Source organism: Ylistrum balloti, unplaced genomic scaffold, assembly GCF_031769215.1.
Source record: "Ylistrum balloti isolate Yb309-2 unplaced genomic scaffold, AGI_CSIRO_Ybal_v1 Utg371560, whole genome shotgun sequence".
Taxonomy (NCBI): Eukaryota; Metazoa; Mollusca; class Bivalvia; order Pectinida; family Pectinidae; genus Ylistrum; species Ylistrum balloti.
This window is the reverse complement of record NW_026782802.1, coordinates 29,578-52,439: the sequence shown is the minus strand read 5'-3', so window position 1 is coordinate 52,439 and position 22,862 is coordinate 29,578. Positions and strand designations below refer to the sequence as shown.

Genomic DNA, 22,862 nt, shown 5'->3' with positions numbered 1-22,862 from the left:
ATAGAAAGTACATTTTTATTAGAATTTTATGTATTCATTAAATAGTTAATTCATATGTTGCTAAAGAAGCAGAGGATTCCAAATCATATCTCTTTTGCATCATTTTTAGACTGACTCCCTTGTCTAGAATATTCAAAGTTGAGTCTTATTATTCTGATCTCTTGGCTTACTGTCTTCCATTCACTCATAAGTGCGCCTCACGATGTTTATCTGGGTTTCACTTTCGACACGTACAGAGTATATACGATGTATATAATGAGATCAACTGTAGGCTTAGGCATGTTCAAGAATTTACAACGCTTTTCTTAGTAACTTAAGATAACATCGCTATGTTTTATAAAACAATGAATATTGACTGATATTGTGTTTTAACTTACCATTCGTCTGCATCTCAAATACTGTCGACGGGATCGAAGGTGTTTTAATCTTCTTTCTGAAATGTATTAATCAAACTATAGTAGAATCACCTGGCTTTTAATAAATTCAGAATTAGTTTCGTGACCGAAATTCATTTATTATCAACATGTATCAACCTTGTGCTATATTAAACTTCTTACTCAAAAAACACATATTCAGTCTTCAGCGTTGAAATTACAGAGTGTGAAAATGTTTCATTTGACATACTTACGATTGCCTGAGACAAACAACAACTAATCCAATATTACAGCAAATTGAAATTGCCAGAAAAGTGCCAAGAAGTGCGTAACCAGTTATATTCTGAAATACATTCATTGTACCTTATTATAGCAGTTTTACATTTAGGGGTCATACTTTACTAAAGTGCGATAATAAAAATGTATATAACTCAAAGAAAATGTATAATTTTCATTTCAAGAAAACTCATTATTTTTTTATTTTTTTTTTTTTTTTCGTTTAAAGCTGTGGTTTTGACTTCATCAATGGACAATTAAAAATAATACTAAACATGGTGTACTTACTATACCGTTATCTCCAAGTCCATTTTCCACTCGTTTGTTGTTAGATGTGGCGTTCTCTAGTTACATAAAACAAAGTAAGACCGGTTTATTCAATACACATGTCTAAGCGAGATAAGGAAACGTCTTCTTTACTTTTTAAAGATTACTTTTACTACATGACGTTCCTATCCATCCATCTTTACATCCGGGAGTTACAAGCTGCAAAAAAATCAAAATTAAAAAAGAAAATAATCAAATGTACATTTGGACGATATTATGTACATTATAATGTTTTTAAACGGCCTATGTAGATAAACCGATACAGAGAGGACCAATCATACTCGTATGCAAATAAAAGAAAGTCACACAAATGAATAGCACAGTTTAAAATTGCTAACTGTCAATTTGGCAGGTTTCTTGCCTACATTTTATCCATGGCACGAAATTTTCCAGTTATAAGTTAAAATTATAACATGCTCCTGTGAAAATAGGCATTTAAATGTTTAAACAATATTGACCCTTGTGACTTTGAAAGTCCATTTCTGTCATATTAAAAGTGGGAACATGTACTTAACATTATCGATATGATAGTCATTTGACACCTAACATATGAAAAACATCAAGATTATAGACCATAAGAAGACGATTTCTAAATGAATTGGAAATCAAAGACATGGCAGATTCTTCTACATCTACCGCTTATCTCGATCTTATCCTACAAGGAAAGCAGCATGGGCAGCTTTCCACTAAGCTGTATGATAAACGTGATGACTTCAGTTTCCCTCATGTAAATTTTCCTATTCTGGATAACAACAACGTTGCATCCCCAACCTATGGTGCTTACATGTCGCCGTTGATTCGATATTCAAGGGCCTTTTTCCGTTTTGATGATTTCGTTGAGAAATATCATATTTCTTTGTGAAACTGGACGTGTTTGTTGTGCATTGCTTTGCTTGTTTGGTTCCGTTGTTACCTTGTTCCCACGTAACGTAACGAACGTAGCATTACTTACCTGAATTGACGAAGATTTATATGTCTGGTGTCGTCTTTATATCTTTCTTTTGTTTAAATTTTGCCCTAGTTTTATTGATTTTGAGTTATTTTGTTATTTTCTTGTTTTTATCCTCACCGTGATTTACATATGAAATAGAAAATATTTATAACTGAACTTAATAGATTGAGCAGTTATTGACTTTTGGCAAACGCTAAAGAATATCTTAAAAAAGAACATTTTTCAAAAATTGCACTAAAATTATAATCTATATGGGTGTAAAATGATTTATAACAGACTATCGACATTTGTAAGGTCTTCAAGGGAATTTTCAAAATGACGTGTAAATTGCGAAAAAGAACTGAATATGTATCATATTTTAAAAAAGAATCTAAAATTAAAGTAAAATTTTAAAAATTAATTTTGATCCAGCAGGAAGCTTTATTTAATTAGCATTGTTGTATCAACACGTCTTGATAAAAACTTACAAATGAACATTTTCATAAAAACTGTACAATCAGTTTCTACGTTATAACTGTTTTACAGTTTTTATTTATGACGACATGACATTCATATTTGTTTTTGTTTTTTGTTTTTTTTTTTTTTGACCTACTTGAAAATGTTACAAAGACTTTAGGTTATATATCATACTTTGCTAACTGTGAGCGTCTCTCTTACCAGTCAAAATATCAAGAGACCGTAGCAAAAAAATAGAAAAATAAGAAACATTACAAAAACAATAGGTTCCTTCACCATACGCTGAAAAACCCCTAAAAAGATACAATGGAGCCACATCTTCATAGGAAAAACACAATTTTGTTCGTGTCATTCATGTCGATGTCTTATATCCGTTTTTATTATTTCATTTTTTATACCAGTTTCAAAATCATATGAAAGTTTTGGCTGGTTCTTGCTGTGGTCACACGCTGCTCCTGTCCATCCGTCATTACATCCTTGGTTGTCACATATACCACTGATAGTGTTACATTCCCCAGTCTTACAGTGACATGTCCTTGTACAATCGGGACCATATTTTTTTTGAAGCGCACCCTACATATAATAGTAATTCAATCTATAGTTTTGTAATAACGACAATAGTAAGAGCAATGTCTGTTTTAAGATATAGAGTACTCAATAGATGATCTAATAATGCGATTTGGTGAACTAATTGCGTGAACACATTGATTGATCAAACGATTAATGGGTATGTCTGCAACTCTGAAATTATCTACCGTCTTTCCAGTAACTTCTATTAGTTTTAAACATTAGACCATAGTGGGATCTTTTACTTCCACCCTCATTTGATTTTTATTTGTGCGTTAATCGTTTAATTATTGTAAGAGTCAAACTACAAGACAGCTGATCAATCTCAAAATCAAACGGTTACAACTAGGAAACAATAGAATCCTACATTGGGAATTTGAAAGATCCATTCAGTGCTTCTCAAGAAATAGCTTTAATCAAAATTATTCAAGGAGTTGACGATGGACATAGGTATAAGGGCGATTTTGAAAGACTACCAGATGAAGGTGGTGGGCCAAACAACTAGTTTCATTCACATATTTGTGAACTCATGTGGTCGAGTTTTTCACGTAGGATTTTTTTTTTTTTTTTCCTAACAATGGTCTTTGAAACAGTTTTAGGGATAATTTCCTTTTTCTTAATTTGAAGTAATAAGAAATGGATATAAATAATTAATCAATATCTTATTCGTGATCAAATACAATCTTCACTAATTTATTGATTAAAACAGTATTATACAGTATAAACACAAAAACGTCTAACGTTTAAACATTAGTACGGTAGGGAAATCAAATTGACTAGTTTTATAAAGCTCCAATGCTAGTTTTAACTTATGACTTACCTGTGATAAAACTTATATTACATACAAAATATATGAACATTTTACCATGACTACATGTGTCTCCAGACCATCCCTCCCTACACCCAGGTGTAGTACATATTCCACTCCTCCTGTCACAGTCAGAGTTCACACAATGGCAAGTCTTGCTACAATCTCGTCCAAATGTATGACTGGTACACTCTATACCATGTCGTAAAACGGATATATTTCAGTAATTAATACATTTTTGTCGCAAAGATTGAAATAAAAGGGTGTGTTGTTCAGTTTACTTTAGCAGATTAAGAAAGATAACCAAACTTTTTAATGCGTGGTAGTTAAATAGTTACCTCGACTACACGAAGCTCCCGTCCATCCTTCCATACATCCTGGTATATTACATATTCCATTCTTCTTGTCACAATCAGAGTTAACACAATGACAGGTCTGGTGACAGTCTCGTCCAAACGTATGGTTTACACACTCTTTAAAACAATAAAACAAGAAATCACAAATACGTTAGCCATTATCTTCCCAATTGAAATATCTGTTATGCTTTTTGATGCTTTTCAAGATTTTTCAAGATACATCTTGTTAATATCTATTTTTCACTTAGCCAATAAAGCAAATGTATCTAGTGTGGAAAGGAAATTGACAACAAGTAGCCAACTAATATGAAAATTATTTTTTTTGACAACTGTACCTAATATATAATGCATTCTGGTAATTATGGAATAAGTAATTAAAACTTAAAGTAGGATACATTGGCTGTTCCTCTTTTTGTCTCTGATAAGTCAAAATTTCGTAATACAAATATTAAAAAAAAAACAACGAAAACAAAACAAAGAATGATATCAGTTTCAAAGACTGGTCTCCGTTGAACAGAGCTCGTAATTATGAATTTTCACCAGGCCTGGGTAAAAGAATACTTACAGAACAAGAGACCATGTGAATACTTTTGAATGCCAGAATTACCTCCACTACAAGAGTCTTTCCGCCATCCTTCTGTACATCCAGGTATATTACATATCCCACTTTTCCTGTCACAGTCAGAGTAAGCACAATGGCAGGTCTGGTTACAGTCTCGTCCGTATTTATAGTTGGCACATTCTGCATGATGAAATTATATAAGAGGGAAAATACACATTCTATTCTAAAATTGTCTAATGTATGAAAAATACGAAATCCGTCTCAAATGACGAACAGATGTATGATGCAGTTTTTTTTAATGTATCCCACTCTAAATTATGAAAAGACACACAATAGTCCACTTGTGTGTCTTTTGTACACTCTTGTGATTAAAACGATGTTGCAATTATCGTACATGTGGGCACACATACGGAATAGCTGGTTTCATTTATCACCTGGCAACAAAACATTTAAGATAAGATAAGTTTATTTCCGGTTCAGGACATGAAGATACTCGCACTAAAATGTTTTTCCGAGTAGGATATTTAATATTTGGTCGTAATCACAGATTTACTTAACATGATTGTTTTTGCATTTTGATGAGTAATATCCCATTATATTCACAACGGATTGAACGAACAAAAAACAAAACCAAAACAACATCAACTGCGATTGTTAATATTTCCTACCAAACACATCTTCCAATTGCACAGGAAATATGCCGTGTTCCAATTGTCTTTATAATCTTCATCAAACCAACATCTGTTATATTTTGCATTGTACGTTTATCAGGTAGCTACCGAAATATTGTCAAGATTTATTTAAAAGCAACAAAGAAAATACCGACATGACTCAATTCGATGAAACATGGACAAAATATATAGCTAGAAAATATATATGTTTACGTGAATTAGACAAAGTGTTTGGAAAGGAAAGAGTCGTCTTCGCCGTCGACACCCAAGATGTCAATCTTAGTATGGCCAAGAAAGTAAGGCTATGTTCCCAAAAAGAACAAGGATATCAATGTAAACTCCAGTCAGACTCACAAAAGACTTCATATAATACATGATATAGAATGTTTGCCAATGAAATCGTAACCGTAAAACTCCACCAAACCTTACTATTCACCAACTTGTATCTCTCGAAATAATTCTTTAATTTCAATTCGTGTCAGATGATATTCCAATTCGAGTGGCATGTGATTTTAAACACTTACCATGATGTTAGGTTACCAATATGAAACACAACGTTTGAACAACTAGATATGTAGCAACTGAGTGCTATCAAAATTAATTCTTATTCTGTATGGGAATCTAGTATGTGGAAGCTCTGTTTCTTTATCATTGAATAACAAGTAGTATGGAATTGCAGTGCTGAAGTGTGATATACTGGTGTTCCGTCTTCGGAAGTAATGGATAATGAAAAGATAGTGCTACCTTTGAAACTAGGAATCAGGTAAGTTCTTCTCGAAAGCAGGGATTATATAAGTGTAAGCAGCCAATTGTCCATTATCGCCCGCCTGTTTGAGGAAACAATTACACATTTTGTATGCAAGTCACAGAGGTTCGTCATAGTATCAGAAACAGGAAATTTCAAACTTGACTTTTGTTTTCATCTAAGAATTTTACATAACTTTCCTTTATTATCAAAATGATTGACAAAATGATAAACGAAACAAAACACATCATACAATGTTTATACACTAAAGCTTAAAGCAGGGTATACAATGGTGACATATAAGCAGGGACGTGGTTTTATTGAGGTTGATTAGTAAATGATACCTTGACTGCAATTACTTCCCACCCAACCTTCCGTACATCCAGGTATTTTACATATCCCACTCCTCACATCACAGTCAGAGTTTTCACAATGACAGGTCTGTTTACAGTCTCTTCCATATGTGTTGTTTACACACCCTGTAATACAATTTCAGATACAACTCGATGAAAATACTACGTCTATTTTATCAGTGTTGTTCTGTAGTATTTCATACTGTATTAATATCATCGAAACTCGTCCGGTTTTTATTTTAGTTTTTTTCATGGGTATTTATTGTCTGCATATAACCATGGATGTACTAAATATACCTTCCCTCTCGTTCCGATTACTAATATCCAAACATATTCACTGCGGAATGAAAAAAACAAATACTATTAACTGCGATTGATATTATTTCCATTCAAACAGCTTCAAATTGCACAGGAACTAATATTTTCGAATCCTTTATAATCTTCACCAAACCAACATGTTTCTAAAAATCCTTTATTCTTAGTCTATCAATAAGCTCTTGTCAGCTTTGTCTAAAAGCAACAAAGAAAATATCAATTTGACTACCAATGCGATGAAATTAGGACAAAATAGATAATATAAAGATACATATGTATACATGAATTGGGTGTTTGGAAGGGGAAAGCTTTTTTGGATTACCGGACCCGCGATATTAATCTTAGTTCCGCCAAATAAGTAATATGATCCCAAAAGAACAAGAATATCAATGGACCTTCAGTCACACTCACGAGCACCAAACATATCCAACTTCATATTTTACATAATTATATATAGTTGCCAATGAAATCGTTTTGACCACGTAAAATATCTCTTATGGCCTTCAACCTGTATCTCCCGAAACAGTTCTTAAATTTCAATTTGTGTTATAGAATATTTCAATTCGAGTGGCATGATGATTCTAAATACTTAACATGATATTAGGTCGCCGGTATGACAAACAACGTTTGAACAACTAGAAATGTGGCAATCAAGTGTTATAAGTATGTATTCCTATTCTGTTTGGAAATCTGTTATCAATGAGGAAGTTTTGTTTCCTTATCCTTAACTAGTAGTATGGTATTGTAATGCTGAAGTGTGATAAACTGGTGTTACGTCATTGGAATTAATGGATAATGTGTTGGTAGTGCTACCTTGGTAACAAGGAATCAGGTTAGTTCTTCTAGAAAGCAGGGATTATATAAGTGTAAGCAGGCAAGGGTCATGTTATCACCCGCCTGTTTGAGGAAACAATGGCATTTTTGCATGCAAATCACTGAGAGTCGTCGTAGTATCAGAATCAGGAAATTTAAACCTGACTTTTGTTTTCATCTGAGAATATTACATATTTTTTCTTTATTATCACATTTACAGAACGATAAACAACACAAAACACATCATCCAATGTTTATACTAAAAAGCTTAAAACAGGGTATACAATGATGACATATAAGCAGGGACGTGGTTTTATTGGGGTTGATTAGTAAATGATACCTTGACTGCAATTACTTCCCACCCAACCTTCCGTACATCCAGGTATTTTACATATCCCACTCCTCACATCACAGTCAGAGTTTTCACAATGACAGGTCTGTTTACAGTCTCTTCCATATGTGTTGTTTACACACCCTGTAATACAATTTCAGATACAACTCGATGAAAATACTACGTCTATTTTATCAGTGTTGTTCTGTAGTATTTCATACTGTATTAATATCATCGAAACTCGTCCGGTTTTTATTTTAGTTTTTTTCATGGGTATTTATTGTCTGCATATAACCATGGATGTACTAAATATATCTTCCCTCTCGTTCCGATTACTAATATCCAAACATATTCACTGCGGAATGAAAAAAACAAATACTATTAACTGCGATTGATATTATTTCCATTCAAACAGCTTCAAATTGCACAGGAACTAATATTTTCGAATCCTTTATAATCTTCATCAAACCAACATGTTTCTAAAAATCCTTTATTCTTAGTCTATCAATAAGCTCTTGTCAGCTTTGTCTAAAAGCAACAAAGAAAATATCAATTTGACTACCAATGCGATGAAATTAGGACAAAATAGATAATATAAAGATACATATGTATACATGAATTGGGTGTTTGGAAAGGGAAAGCTTTTTTGGATTACCGGACCCGCGATATTAATCTTAGTTCCGCCAAATAAGTAATATGATCCCAAAAGAACAAGAATATCAATGGACCTTCAGTCACACTCACGAGCACCAAACATATCCAACTTCATATTTTACATAATTATATATAGTTGCCAATGAAATCGTTTTGACCACGTAAAATATCTCTTATGGCCTTCAACCTGTATCTCCCGAAACAGTTCTTAAATTTCAATTTGTGTTATAGAATATTTCAATTCGAGTGGCATGATGATTCTAAATACTTAACATGATATTAGGTCGCCGGTATGACAAACAACGTTTGAACAACTAGAAATGTGGCAATCAAGTGTTATAAGTATGTATTCCTATTCTGTTTGGAAATCTGTTATCAATGAGGAAGTTTTGTTTCCTTATCCTTAACTAGTAGTATGGTATTGTAATGCTGAAGTGTGATAAACTGGTGTTACGTCATTGGAATTAATGGATAATGTGTTGGTAGTGCTACCTTGGTAACAAGGAATCAGGTTAGTTCTTCTAGAAAGCAGGGATTATATAAGTGTAAGCAGGCAAGGGTCATGTTATCACCCGCCTGTTTGAGGAAACAATGGCATTTTTGCATGCAAATCACTGAGAGTCGTCGTAGTATCAGAATCAGGAAATTTAAACCTGACTTTTGTTTTCATCTGAGAATATTACATATTTTTTCTTTATTATCACATTTACAGAACGATAAACAACACAAAACACATCATCCAATGTTTATACTAAAAAGCTTAAAACAGGGTATACAATGATGACATATAAGCAGGGACGTGGTTTTATTGGGGTTGATTAGTAAATGATACCTTGACTGCAATTACTTCCCACCCAACCTTCCGTACATCCAGGTATTTTACATATCCCACTCCTCACATCACAGTCAGAGTTTTCACAATGACAGGTCTGTTTACAGTCTCTTCCATATGTGTTGTTTACACACCCTGTAATACAATTTCAGATACAACTCGATGAAAATACTACGTCTATTTTATCAGTGTTGTTCTGTAGTATTTCATACTGTATTAATATCATCGAAACTCGTCCGGTTTTTATTTTAGTTTTTTTCATGGGTATTTATTGTCTGCATATAACCATGGATGTACTAAATATATCTTCCCTCTCGTTCCGATTACTAATATCCAAACATATTCACTGCGGAATGAAAAAAACAAATACTATTAACTGCGATTGATATTATTTCCATTCAAACAGCTTCAAATTGCACAGGAACTAATATTTTCGAATCCTTTATAATCTTCATCAAACCAACATGTTTCTAAAAATCCTTTATTCTTAGTCTATCAATAAGCTCTTGTCAGCTTTGTCTAAAAGCAACAAAGAAAATATCAATTTGACTACCAATGCGATGAAATTAGGACAAAATAGATAATATAAAGATACATATGTATACATGAATTGGGTGTTTGGAAAGGGAAAGCTTTTTTGGATTACCGGACCCGCGATATTAATCTTAGTTCCGCCAAATAAGTAATATGATCCCAAAAGAACAAGAATATCAATGGACCTTCAGTCACACTCACGAGCACCAAACATATCCAACTTCATATTTTACATAATTATATATAGTTGCCAATGAAATCGTTTTGACCACGTAAAATATCTCTTATGGCCTTCAACCTGTATCTCCCGAAACAGTTCTTAAATTTCAATTTGTGTTATAGAATATTTCAATTCGAGTGGCATGATGATTCTAAATACTTAACATGATATTAGGTCGCCGGTATGACAAACAACGTTTGAACAACTAGAAATGTGGCAATCAAGTGTTATAAGTATGTATTCCTATTCTGTTTGGAAATCTGTTATCAATGAGGAAGTTTTGTTTCCTTATCCTTAACTAGTAGTATGGTATTGTAATGCTGAAGTGTGATAAACTGGTGTTACGTCATTGGAATTAATGGATAATGTGTTGGTAGTGCTACCTTGGTAACAAGGAATCAGGTTAGTTCTTCTAGAAAGCAGGGATTATATAAGTGTAAGCAGGCAAGGGTCATGTTATCACCCGCCTGTTTGAGGAAACAATGGCATTTTTGCATGCAAATCACTGAGAGTCGTCGTAGTATCAGAATCAGGAAATTTAAACCTGACTTTTGTTTTCATCTGAGAATATTACATATTTTTTCTTTATTATCACATTTACAGAACGATAAACAACACAAAACACATCATCCAATGTTTATACTAAAAAGCTTAAAACAGGGTATACAATGATGACATATAAGCAGGGACGTGGTTTTATTGGGGTTGATTAGTAAATGATACCTTGACTGCAATTACTTCCCACCCAACCTTCCGTACATCCAGGTATTTTACATATCCCACTCCTCACATCACAGTCAGAGTTTTCACAATGACAGGTCTGTTTACAGTCTCTTCCATATGTGTTGTTTACACACCCTGTAATACAATTTCAGATACAACTCGATGAAAATACTACGTCTATTTTATCAGTGTTGTTCTGTAGTATTTCATACTGTATTAATATCATCGAAACTCGTCCGGTTTTTATTTTAGTTTTTTTCATGGGTATTTATTGTCTGCATATAACCATGGATGTACTAAATATATCTTCCCTCTCGTTCCGATTACTAATATCCAAACATATTCACTGCGGAATGAAAAAAACAAATACTATTAACTGCGATTGATATTATTTCCATTCAAACAGCTTCAAATTGCACAGGAACTAATATTTTCGAATCCTTTATAATCTTCATCAAACCAACATGTTTCTAAAAATCCTTTATTCTTAGTCTATCAATAAGCTCTTGTCAGCTTTGTCTAAAAGCAACAAAGAAAATATCAATTTGACTACCAATGCGATGAAATTAGGACAAAATAGATAATATAAAGATACATATGTATACATGAATTGGGTGTTTGGAAAGGGAAAGCTTTTTTGGATTACCGGACCCGCGATATTAATCTTAGTTCCGCCAAATAAGTAATATGATCCCAAAAGAACAAGAATATCAATGGACCTTCAGTCACACTCACGAGCACCAAACATATCCAACTTCATATTTTACATAATTATATATAGTTGCCAATGAAATCGTTTTGACCACGTAAAATATCTCTTATGGCCTTCAACCTGTATCTCCCGAAACAGTTCTTAAATTTCAATTTGTGTTATAGAATATTTCAATTCGAGTGGCATGATGATTCTAAATACTTAACATGATATTAGGTCGCCGGTATGACAAACAACGTTTGAACAACTAGAAATGTGGCAATCAAGTGTTATAAGTATGTATTCCTATTCTGTTTGGAAATCTGTTATCAATGAGGAAGTTTTGTTTCCTTATCCTTAACTAGTAGTATGGTATTGTAATGCTGAAGTGTGATAAACTGGTGTTACGTCATTGGAATTAATGGATAATGTGTTGGTAGTGCTACCTTGGTAACAAGGAATCAGGTTAGTTCTTCTAGAAAGCAGGGATTATATAAGTGTAAGCAGGCAAGGGTCATGTTATCACCCGCCTGTTTGAGGAAACAATGGCATTTTTGCATGCAAATCACTGAGAGTCGTCGTAGTATCAGAATCAGGAAATTTAAACCTGACTTTTGTTTTCATCTGAGAATATTACATATTTTTTCTTTATTATCACATTTACAGAACGATAAACAACACAAAACACATCATCCAATGTTTATACTAAAAAGCTTAAAACAGGGTATACAATGATGACATATAAGCAGGGACGTGGTTTTATTGGGGTTGATTAGTAAATGATACCTTGACTGCAATTACTTCCCACCCAACCTTCCGTACATCCAGGTATTTTACATATCCCACTCCTCACATCACAGTCAGAGTTTTCACAATGACAGGTCTGTTTACAGTCTCTTCCATATGTGTTGTTTACACACCCTGTAATACAATTTCAGATACAACTCGATGAAAATACTACGTCTATTTTATCAGTGTTGTTCTGTAGTATTTCATACTGTATTAATATCATCGAAACTCGTCCGGTTTTTATTTTAGTTTTTTTCATGGGTATTTATTGTCTGCATATAACCATGGATGTACTAAATATATCTTCCCTCTCGTTCCGATTACTAATATCCAAACATATTCACTGCGGAATGAAAAAAACAAATACTATTAACTGCGATTGATATTATTTCCATTCAAACAGCTTCAAATTGCACAGGAACTAATATTTTCGAATCCTTTATAATCTTCATCAAACCAACATGTTTCTAAAAATCCTTTATTCTTAGTCTATCAATAAGCTCTTGTCAGCTTTGTCTAAAAGCAACAAAGAAAATATCAATTTGACTACCAATGCGATGAAATTAGGACAAAATAGATAATATAAAGATACATATGTATACATGAATTGGGTGTTTGGAAAGGGAAAGCTTTTTTGGATTACCGGACCCGCGATATTAATCTTAGTTCCGCCAAATAAGTAATATGATCCCAAAAGAACAAGAATATCAATGGACCTTCAGTCACACTCACGAGCACCAAACATATCCAACTTCATATTTTACATAATTATATATAGTTGCCAATGAAATCGTTTTGACCACGTAAAATATCTCTTATGGCCTTCAACCTGTATCTCCCGAAACAGTTCTTAAATTTCAATTTGTGTTATAGAATATTTCAATTCGAGTGGCATGATGATTCTAAATACTTAACATGATATTAGGTCGCCGGTATGACAAACAACGTTTGAACAACTAGAAATGTGGCAATCAAGTGTTATAAGTATGTATTCCTATTCTGTTTGGAAATCTGTTATCAATGAGGAAGTTTTGTTTCCTTATCCTTAACTAGTAGTATGGTATTGTAATGCTGAAGTGTGATAAACTGGTGTTACGTCATTGGAATTAATGGATAATGTGTTGGTAGTGCTACCTTGGTAACAAGGAATCAGGTTAGTTCTTCTAGAAAGCAGGGATTATATAAGTGTAAGCAGGCAAGGGTCATGTTATCACCCGCCTGTTTGAGGAAACAATGGCATTTTTGCATGCAAATCACTGAGAGTCGTCGTAGTATCAGAATCAGGAAATTTAAACCTGACTTTTGTTTTCATCTGAGAATATTACATATTTTTTCTTTATTATCACATTTACAGAACGATAAACAACACAAAACACATCATCCAATGTTTATACTAAAAAGCTTAAAACAGGGTATACAATGATGACATATAAGCAGGGACGTGGTTTTATTGAGGTTGATTAGTAAATGATACCTTGACTGCAATTACTTCCCACCCAACCTTCCGTACATCCAGGTATTTTACATATCCCACTCCTCACATCACAGTCAGAGTTTTCACAATGACAGGTCTGTTTACAGTCTCTTCCATATGTGTTGTTTACACACCCTGTAATACAATTTCAGATACAACTCGATGAAAATACTACGTCTATTTTATCAGTGTTGTTCTGTAGTATTTCATACTGTATTAATATCATCGAAACTCGTCCGGTTTTTATTTTAGTTTTTTTCATGGGTATTTATTGTCTGCATATAACCATGGATGTACTAAATATATCTTCCCTCTCGTTCCGATTACTAATATCCAAACATATTCACTGCGGAATGAAAAAAACAAATACTATTAACTGCGATTGATATTATTTCCATTCAAACAGCTTCAAATTGCACAGGAACTAATATTTTCGAATCCTTTATAATCTTCATCAAACCAACATGTTTCTAAAAATCCTTTATTCTTAGTCTATCAATAAGCTCTTGTCAGCTTTGTCTAAAAGCAACAAAGAAAATATCAATTTGACTACCAATGCGATGAAATTAGGACAAAATAGATAATATAAAGATACATATGTATACATGAATTGGGTGTTTGGAAAGGGAAAGTTTTTTTGGATTACCGGACCCGCGATATTAATCTTAGTTCCGCCAAATAAGTAATATGATCCCAAAAGAACAAGAATATCAATGGACCTTCAGTCACACTCACGAGCACCAAACATATCCAACTTCATATTTTACATAATTATATATAGTTGCCAATGAAATCGTTTTGACCACGTAAAATATCTCTTATGGCCTTCAACCTGTATCTCCCGAAACAGTTCTTAAATTTCAATTTGTGTTATAGAATATTTCAATTCGAGTGGCATGATGATTCTAAATACTTAACATGATATTAGGTCGCCGGTATGACAAACAACGTTTGAACAACTAGAAATGTGGCAATCAAGTGTTATAAGTATGTATTCCTATTCTGTTTGGAAATCTGTTATCAATGAGGAAGTTTTGTTTCCTTATCCTTAACTAGTAGTATGGTATTGTAATGCTGAAGTGTGATAAACTGGTGTTACGTCATTGGAATTAATGGATAATGTGTTGGTAGTGCTACCTTGGTAACAAGGAATCAGGTTAGTTCTTCTAGAAAGCAGGGATTATATAAGTGTAAGCAGGCAAGGGTCATGTTATCACCCGCCTGTTTGAGGAAACAATGGCATTTTTGCATGCAAATCACTGAGAGTCGTCGTAGTATCAGAATCAGGAAATTTAAACCTGACTTTTGTTTTCATCTGAGAATATTACATATTTTTTCTTTATTATCACATTTACAGAACGATAAACAACACAAAACACATCATCCAATGTTTATACTAAAAAGCTTAAAACAGGGTATACAATGATGACATATAAGCAGGGACGTGGTTTTATTGGGGTTGATTAGTAAATGATACCTTGACTGCAATTACTTCCCACCCAACCTTCCGTACATCCAGGTATTTTACATATCCCACTCCTCACATCACAGTCAGAGTTTTCACAATGACAGGTCTGTTTACAGTCTCTTCCATATGTGTTGTTTACACACCCTGTAATACAATTTCAGATACAACTCGATGAAAATACTACGTCTATTTTATCAGTGTTGTTCTGTAGTATTTCATACTGTATTAATATCATCGAAACTCGTCCGGTTTTTATTTTAGTTTTTTTCATGGGTATTTATTGTCTGCATATAACCATGGATGTACTAAATATATCTTCCCTCTCGTTCCGATTACTAATATCCAAACATATTCACTGCGGAATGAAAAAAACAAATACTATTAACTGCGATTGATATTATTTCCATTCAAACAGCTTCAAATTGCACAGGAACTAATATTTTCGAATCCTTTATAATCTTCATCAAACCAACATGTTTCTAAAAATCCTTTATTCTTAGTCTATCAATAAGCTCTTGTCAGCTTTGTCTAAAAGCAACAAAGAAAATATCAATTTGACTACCAATGCGATGAAATTAGGACAAAATAGATAATATAAAGATACATATGTATACATGAATTGGGTGTTTGGAAAGGGAAAGCTTTTTTGGATTACCGGACCCGCGATATTAATCTTAGTTCCGCCAAATAAGTAATATGATCCCAAAAGAACAAGAATATCAATGGACCTTCAGTCACACTCACGAGCACCAAACATATCCAACTTCATATTTTACATAATTATATATAGTTGCCAATGAAATCGTTTTGACCACGTAAAATATCTCTTATGGCCTTCAACCTGTATCTCCCGAAACAGTTCTTAAATTTCAATTTGTGTTATAGAATATTTCAATTCGAGTGGCATGATGATTCTAAATACTTAACATGATATTAGGTCGCCGGTATGACAAACAACGTTTGAACAACTAGAAATGTGGCAATCAAGTGTTATAAGTATGTATTCCTATTCTGTTTGGAAATCTGTTATCAATGAGGAAGTTTTGTTTCCTTATCCTTAACTAGTAGTATGGTATTGTAATGCTGAAGTGTGATAAACTGGTGTTACGTCATTGGAATTAATGGATAATGTGTTGGTAGTGCTACCTTGGTAACAAGGAATCAGGTTAGTTCTTCTAGAAAGCAGGGATTATATAAGTGTAAGCAGGCAAGGGTCATGTTATCACCCGCCTGTTTGAGGAAACAATGGCATTTTTGCATGCAAATCACTGAGAGTCGTCGTAGTATCAGAATCAGGAAATTTAAACCTGACTTTTGTTTTCATCTGAGAATATTACATATTTTTTCTTTATTATCACATTTACAGAACGATAAACAACACAAAACACATCATCCAATGTTTATACTAAAAAGCTTAAAACAGGGTATACAATGATGACATATAAGCAGGGACGTGGTTTTATTGGGGTTGATTAGTAAATGATACCTTGACTGCAATTACTTCCCACCCAACCTTCCGTACATCCAGGTATTTTACATATCCCACTCCTCACATCACAGTCAGAGTTTTCACAATGACAGGTCTGTTTACAGTCTCTTCCATATGTGTTGTTTACACACCCTGTAATACAATTTCAGATACAACTCGATGAAAATACTACATCTATTTTATCAGTGTTGTTCTGTAGTATTTCATACTGTATTAATATCATCGAAACTCGTCCGGTTTTTATTTTAGTTTTTTTCATGGGTATTTATTGTCTGCATATAACCATGGATGTACTAAATATATCTTCCCTCTCGTTCCGATTACTAATATCCAAACATATTCACTGCGGAATGAAAAAAACAAATACTATTAACTGCGATTGATATTATTTCCATTCAAACAGCTTCAAATTGCACAGGAACTAATATTTTCGAATCCTTTATAATCTTCATCAAACCAACATGTTTCTAAAAATCCTTTATTCTTAGTCTATCAATAAGCTCTTGTCAGCTTTGTCTAAAAGCAACAAAGAAAATATCAATTTGACTACCAATGCGATGAAATTAGGACAAAATAGATAATATAAAGATACATATGTATACATGAATTGGGTGTTTGGAAAGGGAAAGCTTTTTTGGATTACCGGACCCGCGATATTAATCTTAGTTCCGCCAAATAAGTAATATGATCCCAAAAGAACAAGAATATCAATGGACCTTCAGTCACACTCACGAGCACCAAACATATCCAACTTCATATTTTACATAATTATATATAGTTGCCAATGAAATCGTTTTGACCACGTAAAATATCTCTTATGGCCTTCAACCTGTATCTCCCGAAACAGTTCTTAAATTTCAATTTGTGTTATAGAATATTTCAATTCGAGTGGCATGATGATTCTAAATACTTAACATGATATTAGGTCGCCGGTATGACAAACAACGTTTGAACAACTAGAAATGTGGCAATCAAGTGTTATAAGTATGTATTCCTATTCTGTTTGGAAATCTGTTATCAATGAGGAAGTTTTGTTTCCTTATCCTTAACTAGTAGTATGGTATTGTAATGCTGAAGTGTGATAAACTGGTGTTACGTCATTGGAATTAATGGATAATGTGTTGGTAGTGCTACCTTGGTAACAAGGAATCAGGTTAGTTCTTCTAGAAAGCAGGGATTATATAAGTGTAAGCAGGCAAGGGTCATGTTATCACCCGCCTGTTTGAGGAAACAATGGCATTTTTGCATGCAAATCACTGAGAGTCGTCGTAGTATCAGAATCAGGAAATTTAAACCTGACTTTTGTTTTCATCTGAGAATATTACATATTTTTTCTTTATTATCACATTTACAGAACGATAAACAACACAAAACACATCATCCAATGTTTATACTAAAAAGCTTAAAACAGGGTATACAATGATGACATATAAGCAGGGACGTGGTTTTATTGGGGTTGATTAGTAAATGATACCTTGACTGCAATTACTTCCCACCCAACCTTCCGTACATCCAGGTATTTTACATATCCCACTCCTCACATCACAGTCAGAGTTTTCACAATGACAGGTCTGTTTACAGTCTCTTCCATATGTGTTGTTTACACACCCTGTAATACAATTTCAGATACAACTCGATGAAAATACTACGTCTATTTTATCAGTGTTGTTCTGTAGTATTTCATACTGTATTAATATCATCGAAACTCGTCCGGTTTTTATTTTAGTTTTTTTCATGGGTATTTATTGTCTGCATATAACCATGGATGTACTAAATATATCTTCCCTCTCGTTCCGATTACTAATATCCAAACATATTCACTGCGGAATGAAAAAAACAAATACTATTAACTGCGATTGATATTATTTCCATTCAAACAGCTTCAAATTGCACAGGAACTAATATTTTCGAATCCTTTATAATCTTCATCAAACCAACATGTTTCTAAAAATCCTTTATTCTTAGTCTATCAATAAGCTCTTGTCAGCTTTGTCTAAAAGCAACAAAGAAAATATCAATTTGACTACCAATGCGATGAAATTAGGACAAAATAGATAATATAAAGATACATATGTATACATGAATTGGGTGTTTGGAAAGGGAAAGCTTTTTTGGATTACCGGACCCGCGATATTAATCTTAGTTCCGCCAAATAAGTAATATGATCCCAAAAGAACAAGAATATCAATGGACCTTCAGTCACACTCACGAGCACCAAACATATCCAACTTCATATTTTACATAATTATATATAGTTGCCAATGAAATCGTTTTGACCACGTAAAATATCTCTTATGGCCTTCAACCTGTATCTCCCGAAACAGTTCTTAAATTTCAATTTGTGTTATAGAATATTTCAATTCGAGTGGCATGATGATTCTAAATACTTAACATGATATTAGGTCGCCGGTATGACAAACAACGTTTGAACAACTAGAAATGTGGCAATCAAGTGTTATAAGTATGTATTCCTATTCTGTTTGGAAATCTGTTATCAATGAGGAAGTTTTGTTTCCTTATCCTTAACTAGTAGTATGGTATTGTAATGCTGAAGTGTGATAAACTGGTGTTACGTCATTGGAATTAATGGATAATGTGTTGGTAGTGCTACCTTGGTAACAAGGAATCAGGTTAGTTCTTCTAGAAAGCAGGGATTATATAAGTGTAAGCAGGCAAGGGTCATGTTATCACCCGCCTGTTTGAGGAAACAATGGCATTTTTGCATGCAAATCACTGAGAGTCGTCGTAGTATCAGAATCAGGAAATTTAAACCTGACTTTTGTTTTCATCTGAGAATATTACATATTTTTTCTTTATTATCACATTTACAGAACGATAAACAACACAAAACACATCATCCAATGTTTATACTAAAAAGCTTAAAACAGGGTATACAATGATGACATATAAGCAGGGACGTGGTTTTATTGAGGTTGATTAGTAAATGATACCTTGACTGCAATTACTTCCCACCCAACCTTCCGTACATCCAGGTATTTTACATATCCCACTCCTCACATCACAGTCAGAGTTTTCACAATGACAGGTCTGTTTACAGTCTCTTCCATATGTGTTGTTTACACACCCTGTAATACAATTTCAGATACAACTCGATGAAAATACTACGTCTATTTTATCAGTGTTGTTCTGTAGTATTTCATACTGTATTAATATCATCGAAACTCGTCCGGTTTTTATCTTAGTTTTTTTCATGGGTATTTATTGTCTGCATATAATCATGGATGTACTAAATATATCTTCCCTCTCGTTCCGATTACTAATATCCAAACATATTCACTGCGGAATGAAAAAAAAGAAAAACTATTAACTGCGATTGATATTATTTCCATTCAAACATCTTCAAATTGCACAGGAACTATAATATTTTCGAATCCTTTATAATCTTCATCAAACCAACATGTTTCTAAAAATCCTTTATTCTTAGTCTATCAATAAGCTCTTGCCAGCTTTGTCTAAAAGCAACAAAGAAAATATCAAGTTGACTACCAATGCGATGCAATTAGGACAAAATAGATAATATAAAGATACATATGTATACATGAATTGGGTGTTTGGAAGGGGAAAGCTTTTTTTTGGATTACCGGACCCGCGATATTAATCCTAGTTCCGCCAAATAAGTAATATGATCCCAAAAGAACAAGAATATCAATGGACCTTCAGTCACACTCACGAGCACCAAACATATCCAACTTCATATTTTACATATAATTATATATAGTTGCCAATGAAATCGTTTTGACCACGTAAAATATCTCTTATGGCCTTCAACCTGTATCTCCCGAAACAGTTCTTAAATTTCAATTTGTGTTATAGAATATTCCAATTCGAGTGGCATGATGATTCTAAATACTTAACATGATATTAGGTCGCCGGATAAACTGGTGTTACGTCTTTGGGAGTAAAGGATAATGTGTAGGTAGTGCTTCCTTAGTAACCAGGAATTATGAACAAAGGATTTGATTGTATAAGCATAAACATTCAAAAGTCATGTTTTCGCATGACTGTCAGTGGAAACAATGAACATTTTGTATGCAAGTCGTTGAAAATGGTTCCTAACATCGGAACTGAACTGTATACCACAAGCAATAATATCATTTAAAACAGTTACAGTTATATTTGTAAATTACTCCTCGCTTTGATCACTGGAAAAATAACTGAATACGTCAAAGTAGTTAGATTCCTCATTTGCATACGCAATAGCATATTTTGTAAGCAAATTGTTGAGACATCGGAATTAAGGAATGCATAATTGAGGCACGTATACATCTAATGAATCTGCAAAATTATTGTTTATTCCACCCTAATAATGGAATGGTTTTAAACAAAACAATCCATTACGCACTATTGCCTTAAAGCTGAATGTTACATGATGTCATTTATTATATAAGGGGAAGCGTGTTTTTCCTAGGATAAGATCAGTAGCGAATACATATGTACCTTGACTGCAATTACTGCCTATTCAACCTTCCGTACATCCAGTTATATAACTTATCCCACTCCTCCTGTCACAGTCAAAGTTAACAAAATGACAGGTCTGGTTACAGTCTCGTCCGAAGGTATGGTTCACACACTCTATCATACAATGCTAAATACAATGTTCTATTAATATTCTATCATTTCGTTATTTTGTAATCCACATGACTCCAAATGGATATCAGCAGTAAGTTGGACATTCAACATGAAACAGTTGCCGATATTTGCTCCAGAAGCTCCATACACTGCCTCTCGTACTTTATAAATAATAAAGTTTTATTGTCGTGTGTAAAAAATATGGTTAAGACATTCTACGAAAATTTTATCATGCACGCACACACATTCAAACACTATACAAATCTGACAAATGATAAACTCAATTGAGTAAGTCTGTCCGACGTAAACTTTACCTACCTTGAGATTTGTCTCAGTAGGTGTGTTACACTTCCTTAACAAGGACTTTAATAACAATGAACAGAGAACAATAACAAGTAAATTACCTGCAATTTAACAAAATTGTATTTCAAACAAACATTCTATGAAACAACAGAAAACTATGAGCAAATCCCCTGAATAAGTATATGAAGAAGACAGGGTGCTCTGAAAGGGAAAATGTCTCCTAATTCGTTGACAACAACTACCTTGTAAATTCTTGTCAATCCACGTAAATTGCATCACGATCCCACGATGAGAACAAGATAAATAAAAAAGAAACAGAAACCACCAGAAACACAAACGAGCATTGAAACCATTATGACTACCATACATCTTGAGAGAATCTTCATCGATCTTACATCTCCAAACCCTGTGATTTGGGTTATTGCATCGTTCGTTTATTCAATTTATTAAGATAGGAAAACATGTTCATAAAGACTTTAATTCACTACCAGGACTGCATTTACTTCCCACCCAACCTTCCGTACATCCATGTATGGTACATGTCCCACTCCTGTCACAGTCAGAGTAGGCATAGTGACAGATCTGGTTACAGTCTCGTCCAAACATTTTGCCGATACACGCTGTTATATGAAGTACAGATAACAGAGAAATAAATAAAAAATAAAACTTATATAACTGATGTATTGATCTTAAGTAACAGGAAAATAATATGTCAACCAACATAAAGTCATAAAAATCGTTAATCGAACTTGGCCAAGGGATTAAGGTAACAAGTATACCAACCAAGTTTCATCAAAATCTTACCAGTCCATCAAAAGACACCATGCGGAAAGCAGTATCCGAGAGTGATTAGAGAAATCAGACTATCTGGTCACCGGAGCATCATTAAGTATACACGGATTATGCCGTTAATCGAACTTGGGCAAGGGATTATAGTAACAAGTGTACCAACCAAGTGTCATCAAATGTTGACCAGTCCTTGAAAAGATATCATGCGGAAAGCAGTATCAGGACTAACGGAAGGACGGACGGACGTAACTGATTTGAATATAAAGTTGGTGGGAAATAAAGATAGCGAAATTCGCAGAGATGCACACGAACCTCGAACACACCTTACGTGTTACGTACAATTAGAAAATGCTGACAACATAAAACCTTAATATGTTAAAACTGTAAAAAAAAAAAAAAA

General features: G+C 33.5%; 1 protein-coding gene across 1 annotated transcript; it reads right to left on the bottom strand.

The window, feature by feature from the left end:
- Positions 1-377: 377 nt before the first annotated feature.
- Positions 378-22,279, bottom strand: LOC132563019 (multiple epidermal growth factor-like domains protein 10; the record flags this gene model as incomplete). The annotated part of the gene is made up of 8 exons (XM_060227781.1): positions 22,177-22,279; positions 21,275-21,373; positions 13,824-13,958; positions 12,347-12,481; positions 10,897-11,004; positions 939-994; positions 629-717; positions 378-433 (listed from the first exon to the last, which is right to left on the bottom strand). Coding segments are annotated over exons 1-8 (781 nt in total), but the record flags the coding sequence as incomplete, so codon positions are not given.
- Between the last annotated feature and the right edge of the window lie 583 nt (positions 22,280-22,862).